Source organism: Tigriopus californicus, chromosome 7 (assembly GCF_007210705.1).
Source record: "Tigriopus californicus strain San Diego chromosome 7, Tcal_SD_v2.1, whole genome shotgun sequence".
Lineage (NCBI taxonomy): Eukaryota > Metazoa > Arthropoda > Copepoda > Harpacticoida > Harpacticidae > Tigriopus > Tigriopus californicus.
Window position 1 is genome coordinate 7671355 of NC_081446.1, and position 7854 is coordinate 7679208.

At 36.7% G+C, this 7854-nt stretch overlaps 1 protein-coding gene across 7 annotated transcripts in view; it reads left to right on the forward strand.

The window, feature by feature from the left end:
- Positions 1–6585, forward strand: part of LOC131882945 (kinesin-like protein KIF13A) — a 63267-nt gene extending 56682 nt beyond the window's left edge. For 5 of the 7 annotated variants that reach the window (XM_059230235.1, XM_059230239.1, XM_059230236.1 and 2 more), the window contains 4 exons: positions 813–979; positions 1083–1198; positions 4132–4317; positions 6389–6585. In XM_059230235.1, the coding sequence (XP_059086218.1) occupies positions 813–979; positions 1083–1198; positions 4132–4317; positions 6389–6513 (594 nt within the window). In that variant the 3' untranslated portion in view covers positions 6514–6585. Of the gene's footprint in view, positions 1–812; positions 980–1082; positions 1199–3990; positions 4031–4131; positions 4319–6388 lie in introns of those variants that run through there. The other 2 variants (XM_059230240.1, XR_009373559.1) reach the window with 2 other exon arrangements.
- Positions 6586–7854: the final 1269 nt, after the last annotated feature.

Sequence of the window (7854 nt, forward strand, 5' to 3'; positions counted from 1 at the left end):
TTCAAAAACTTGGACCGTTTGCTCCTAACCTCCATTAAAAAGGTTTTTAAAAATTGCTTTTGAATGAAATGCAATATTTATCGATGCAAATTTCCACTTTCCCGCTCGATTATTGACTTGAACTTTGACTTTTGACAAAACAAAAAGGATTTTGAATCTTTATTAATTGTCAGAAATATCGTGTTTCAACAAGTCCAAGAAAGTCGGTCGGCGCCAAATGCCAAACCAGATCATCATCAGGGAGCCAGTTTGTGGTTCCAATTTTAGTGCTGACATATAGTTTGTTTTTCCTGGCCTTGAAAATTTATTGACCAGTTATCGTAATTGTAAAACATTTTGCTAGGGTCTAGGGGACGCTAAATATTAATATTAAAGTCTTTATTGGGAGATTCTTTTTCTCATTGGATTCTATATATAATCGCGCGTTAATCAACTGCGCTACGACCATCTCCCTTTAGAACAGCCTGATATGTGCCTTTGTGTCTAACGCTTACTTCAAAGCCATCCAGTACGATTTGGCGTCATCATTTGAAAGAATTTGAAAGGACTCTGCGACTGATTGCGACTCTGAAAGGTGAAAAGGAACCTAAAAAATATTCTTTGATGTTAGAAGTGGTGTATGACGCATCATACGTACACTAAAGAGTTTCAGAGTGGAGTCATGGTTTCTACATAGGGACCAATTTTGGGGTGACAATTATCTCTAATGATGATCAGCAACAACATCTTCAAAACACTTCATTCAAAACACACACAACCATGCCTTGGCTTGGAAATCTTACTTCTTGGAAAGAACTTCTTCTTTCTTTTAGAATGTGGCGAACAAGCTCTCTACATTCGGTTCCATTGCCCGAAACGAGACCTTATCCCTAGCATGCCATCCCTCCGAACAAGTTCATGAACCCGAGGATACCAAATCTACCAAGTATCCTTTGTTCAGCACTAATCGTGATGAGAATGGGAGCTCAACAGTTTTCAGGTATGCATTTTAAACAACTTTCTTGCTCGTTCAAGGGTAAAAAAAGATGCAATGCTTTTGAATAAATGAATTTTGAAAGGTTCATGCTAATTATTCATTTTAGGACTTCCCCCCCAAAAAAGGATGTTAATGCAGGAGGTAATGGTCCTGGACTGAAGAGGATTGATAATTCAGATCAATGTAGCTTGAGTCCAAAGCAGACGTCCCCTCCAGACGAAGGTAAAAATCATCGAATATTCACTTCTTCTCTGGTTCTTCAAGCATTGCCGACTGTATTTTTCCAAAAGCTCACCAAAGCGTTATCAAACGAAAATTGAAATGATTGGGCTTTTGTTTTCTATAAGGTTCAATTAACAACTTGACTGAAATGCGAAATGAGTTGAAATTGAAAACAATTGTATGATGGTTGCAAAAGTAACTTGTTGAAATATGCGATGATGTATGAGACGAAAAGGTTATTATGCGACACAACGATGTGGGGGAAAGAAAGAAAAAACAAAAACAGAGATATATCTCTGAAGAATTGGACTGGCAGAAAGGAGGTCCTCCTCACCAATCTTTGCAAATGCGGTCGAATGAGATTCAACCGTATGTGGCCTGAAAGACCCAATTATTTTTCACCCCTTGAAATGCAATTTTCATTAAAAAAATGAGATCGAGTTTCACATTGTTACAAATTTCGGACAGTAAGCAAATGGAAACTATGAGGTCCAAAATCTGTGCGTACATGCAGCAACATTTGGCGAACTAAAAGAGGTTGGATATTGGCATACAAAAAAAAATCTCAATTACGTTCATATGTCTGATAGATACTGATGGGATCGATGACGTGTGACGTGTGTGTGACGTTACTTGAAACCCGCTAGTCAGCCACTAAAAGTAACCCTGATTTTTCTTCCGTCAAACCAGGGCTGCCTTTTCGCTTAAACCGTACTTTTTACGTTATGTTGAAATCGGTTGGTACTCTTATTCTTCAAGGTAACCTTGATTTTGAAAATCTATTTGATACCATCACTACTGATAGGTATTCCAGATTATGCCAATGAACCTCAGGTGGTCCATTTCTTTTGCAATACCCTATAAAATGCTAAACCATGTAGGCCTCAGTTTTAGATTTCGGGTATCAGGGAGTTTTGGTTTAGTGCCCAAAAGTGACAGACACTTTTGATACCATATTCATAGTTCTTATTCCTACGTCGAATTATTGAGTGCTACCTTTCGATTTTAAATTTATACACAGTTGATATTTAGGCTGTTATTCGAACACAAAAATTGCAACAATATATATTTTAGGTTTTATATCTACAATTCACTGGTACAATATTCAAAGTCACTAGAAAATCTTTTACAAAAAAAATCATAATTTCAATTATGGTTTACGATTTATAAATTCCTATGTGAAAGATTTTTAGTATATCAATTCTTGATCGTTTTGGCCTTTGGCAAATCCAAAGTGCAACTGAACCGGGTCACAAAAATAGTTACCATACCCAGGTTCTTTACGGTATGAACACGTTGCGTAAATTTAACTTGTCATGTTTACCGTTTCGTATGTGTACTGAAGATTCAGAGGCACATAATCCCATATTTTCATTGAGGCGGAATAAGTATAAATTTTCCCTTCAACGTCATAAACTGAACTGGTTCATTTCACCTTTGAAGTCAAATTTAAACTTCCATAATAAATGCTATATACATACATTCACGCATTGCATATATAACTTTTAACGATGATTAAGTATTGTACAACTCAAACCATTCTTGGGAAACATACAAGGCGATCACGAATAAGCGGGACAACTTTATCTATCATCAAAACTAAGAGTCTTAACCATTGACTTAAAATCAATTTTGATAAACAAACACAGATGTTTATTTACAAAAAAGCTTTTTAACACCTTATCTATAACCTTGCCTGACTCTCACAACACCATCAAGTCTTCCATTAACTGAATGGCAAGTCAGGATCGAGGTCGGCCCAATCAGCCTCTAACGCTTGTTAGAGGAGACCGACATTGGAGGACAATTTAACCCCAACCTTCCTCTCAAGACTGGGCTCAATGGAAAAGTCCATGACGTTGAGGTATGGAGACGAAGGGTGACAAAAGCTCTTTTGGTGATCTTTAGGCTCGGATATGAAGATATGGTGCGATTTGTGGCGAGTTCATTGGATGTCGCATCAGCCCACACCAAGACAGAGGCTAGACGAAATATCGTCCTCTGGTACTCAGAATGTTCTCCAGGTTTTTGCCCAAAACTTGGTTGCATAGGGAGCATTGGAAACCACTTCTATCTTAAGAATCTTCTCTCTGGCTAGATCACATGAAGCTACTTCCAAGATTTCATCCAATACGCACTTTTCCATACTTTTAACCAAAACCAGTGCTGAATGTTTCTCGCACCCCTGTCTTTTTCATCTTAAAGTTATCAGCTCACAAGCTTGATTATATTATCAATTAATTAAACGTTTAGTTTTTTTAGTTCAAAAGTGGTAAACTAAAGGAGAGAAATAAGTAAAATGAGAATGGCAAATAACTCCCTTTTTTTAGTCAAGCAGTAAGAACTAGGACACATTAACAACGTTATTAAGTCAGCCGCTCCGTTGTCAAATAAAATTCGCAATAAGAAAATAAGGCATTCAGTTTATCGGGCCAGTGGCCAATTAAAAACTTTGGGCTGAGGCATCCAGAAATTAGACGTTAGAGTCGATGTCACCTGCGGGAGCCTTCATTTCGCCATTAGGTGTTATGAAGTCATGATTTACACAAATATGTCGACATTTTACGTTTTCTTGTTTTCATTTTGTTGCAAATTGTTCTACCTCTTAATCCAGCCCATCTTGAACATTGCGCCCTTCACCTCTACCCCTATTCTAAATATGTAGCGTGTCAACATAAAGGTGTCTTCGAGGTTGATGGTAGTGGGTTTTTCTTTTTCTTTCTTGGTTACGCGCTCTTATCTATTACACCAACCATCATATTCGTCCATTGACACGGTCCTTGTCATTCCAGAACAATGACATTTGTTAGGGGGAAGATTTTTGGCTTCTATGTGGGTAGTATTGTTTTTGCCAACAATGTGATTATTACAAAATGATAACAGGACCATTTTCTTTTCCTTCATGCTGTTTTTTCTTCGTTCACCTCGTTCAGATATCAATACTCGCCACAACCTCTCGTACAACATCAAATTTGATCGCTCCAATCTGCCCTCTTGGGTGGTTGTTGGAGAAAGTGTTCAAGTTCGTCCCAGCTATTCCTCAGGAGTTATCAGTTACGTCGGGATCACTGAATTTGCGGCCGGTTTGTGGGTGGGAATCACATTAGATGCACCAACAGGTGAGTTTAAGCATTTCAACAAATATTGTATGACTCAAAAAATATTACATGACCACCAAAAACTTCCAGAGGAAGTTGCTTATTGGTTATGAAATCTTTCTAACCCATAAAAATCTTACTCTCTCAGTCAAGTACCTCCACATCAATTCACTCAAATAAAAATCCCACCATTCAACATCGAAATAGACCGAAAGGCGGCACGGTGACTAAGCTCTGGTCTGAGCCCTACAATGGTGTTATTTTGGCCCCAGAAGTTTGCAAGGAAAACACGTTTATAAGTCAGAGCGATATTGCAGCTCCGCCAACAAAATCATTTGTATTTATCTTGGATTACCATTATTTACCTTATTTAGCTTTAAATTCAAGTGCTGTGGATCCCATTTCCAGTAGCGATAAGGAAGTTCGAAAAAAGAACCATATTTTAAATGTTTTTATTGCTAGCAAATCGTGCAAATCTTTCATTCCTGCATCCCGAGTGAGCTAATGAAGACAAAAAATGCAATTAATTAGTTAAAGCAAATGATGCACTTACATTTTAACTGTGTCCTGCTTAAGCTTATTCATTCCATTCCATCCATATACCATTCTTAGTTATTTAGTCAAAAACCCAGGCCGCATTGGAAAAGCACCCGCTTTCCAATTTGCGAATCCTTGTTTCCCAGGGAGCCAAGTCTAAGATTCTTTGTGTTAGTTAAATTACAGCATTAGTTGCTGCTTTAAAACCTTAAATGGGCGAACCTGCGGTCATTCCCGAGGGTGAGGTAATAATTAATGTTGGTTGTGGCGACGAACGTTCCTCAATTGGGGCACCCAAAATCAGATCGCAGGCCGAGCGAGAGAGCTGCTATCTGACTTCGTAACAAACAAAACTAGTCAGGAAACCATGTGCAATGTATTGAAATTGAAACCAAATGTTTCTCTTTGGGAAAAATATTCGTAGCAAAGTATAAATCATATTGTGTGCCATTTTTTTAACTTGTCACAGGTGCTATTACATCTGTAACTTTATGTTTAAAGATGTGCTATTATTTGACTTGGGTACTACATTGTACTACTTTAAGCTTAAACAACAAATTTGACTGATATTTTTGTTTAATTTTTCATTTTAAGTCATTACAGTCACTACAGTCATTATCAGGCAGATAGGGTTGCGATAGGGTTGAGAGGGGGGCGATAGGGTTATGAGTCTTTGCAAGCAAGCGAATTCTGTATTTATTTTCGACGATACTTCTGAAATCATAACGGCTTCACGTGCGCTATCAGTAAGTACATCATGGAAATTTTGGACCTGCCCAGATTAATTTTCCTCTTCTTGCATAGTCTCATAACAGCTAAAAATACTATATAATGTCACTGAAAACACACTAAAAGTGTAATCTTTGAAATGTGTCTTACAATCATTGTGTACATGTCGTTTCTTGAAGACTTTGTCGAAAAAGCTTCTCTGAGACTTAATTGTTATTTGTGAAATTTTTAGTGACCACTAAGCTAACTCAACTACAAGAATAAGTTTTCGAAAATCCTCTTTTTGAGGATTTTAGATATGGTTGTATAAGGTTTTAAGTTAATTTGAAATCTTTCATTTTTGTGATAATGAAAATTGACATTAATTCTTTGGGAAACTAAATTGACATATAACCGAGGCATTTTGCAACAATGACATTTGGACCACTAAATCCCGTCTGTAATCTTGTATGCAATAGAATAAAAGTTTGCTTCCTATGCCAAGCTTTGTTTGGGAATTTCCCTGGAAACTTGAGACGTCTTTTTGAACACCGTGTTTTCTTTTTTGTTTGATCTTTCCAAGTGTTCAATCTCAATGTGGGCTTTTGTGGGCGAAAATTGAGTTGTGTTTTGATTTCCTGTCAGCGTTTAGATTTATCGGAAGAAATACCAATTTAGTGGTGTGCTGAGGTCACTGACACCAATGTCAATTAATCTCAATGACACAGTAGCATGGAGCAAGCCACCAAGAACGAAAGGAAAAACAAAAAACATACAAAATAGAGGTCGCCAACTAATCATATTTGTTTGTTCTTTTTGCAACAAAAGTCATTTTTCTTACTTTTAGGAAAGAATGATGGGTCAGTGCAGGGTGTTCGATATTTTAAATGTGGATCAAAACGAGGTGTATTCGTGAAACCGGAAAAAGTGCAATTGGACAAACGAGGGCGATCTCTGAGGAGAACTCCATAGGATCGTCGTTCATCGAGTTAAAGAACAGCACTAATATCGTTCAAAAATAGTAATAAAATGTGAAATCTTGAATGAGATGTTACCTTATTTCTATGGGTGTTACGCATCATTCAACTTTCCACACTTAGGTTGCTCAGTTAAACATAAATGATAATAAAATCCAATTATATCGAAAATGAGAACGATAGCACAGCAGATAAATTATACACAACACAAGCTCTATGTAACTTCAATAATTGAAAATATTTCCAAAAAAGAAGCATCAGCAAAATTAGCAATTTTAAGAACCAGAACCATTCTTTTCTTCAATTTAAACCATTTAAGCAAAAATTATATCAAAATTTCTGCAATTTGTCATAACTTGAGTCTTTGGGTCAAATTTCGGTGAATGATACGAGAGAATGTATGAAACTATCCTGATATTTTTATAAAATATTTTTGATACAAAAGTATAAAATACACCCAATCGCCTACAAGCATGATGGGAGTGTTACGGATTCAAACACCTCTCAACACCGTGTGAGACAAAAACGTAGAGTGCACAATTTTGCATGTGTAAAGGCTGAATAAAAATTAATGACCATTAATATGGCGAGAATTTTTAACATTCTAAACATGAAGAGTCCTACAACGCAAGATCAAGGTTCTGTAACGTTAAATAGGGTTACCTCGTCTTTTTTTCTTAATAGTGCAGCACATATTTGAATGCATTAAATGAATGAACAAACATTCGAGAGAGTCAAAAAATCAAAACTAAGCAAATTTATCTTGATGGCTGAAATGCCTTAACAAAAAGTTAACTTCTTTTAAACGTGAATATATTACTAGATTATCAAGCTTTTTTACATTTATCCAAAACAGAGCTCTTGGGTAATTCTTGATTTGCCGAAAAATGTTGAATATCAAACCAAGAAATACCGTGACAGAATAGGTAACTTGATTATGGTTTAACAGATTAAAAGTGTAAGTCAGCTTCATTATTCCAATAAGCCAAAATAACACTCAATTCTTCAATGTTTTTTGATTAAAAATTCACAATTCAACACCCGCTTCTGCAAGCGGTCAAATTTTCAATGGTAAAGTTTTGAAAATACTCTGAATTTGAAAATTTGCATTCATTATCAAATCAAACTTGGGAGTGGTTGAATTTCCCTACATAGGGAAGGTTTAATATTGGAGCTAGGAGATGCTTATTCGGACATTTAGGCAAGCTCTGGTACCAGCAAACAAACTTGCCTGCCAATGCCAGGGATGCAAAATTAGCGTTTCAAACTGATTCTAACGACCTTTCCTCATACAGCAATGTGAAGGAAGGGTCAGCTTCTCTACCCACCCCCACCC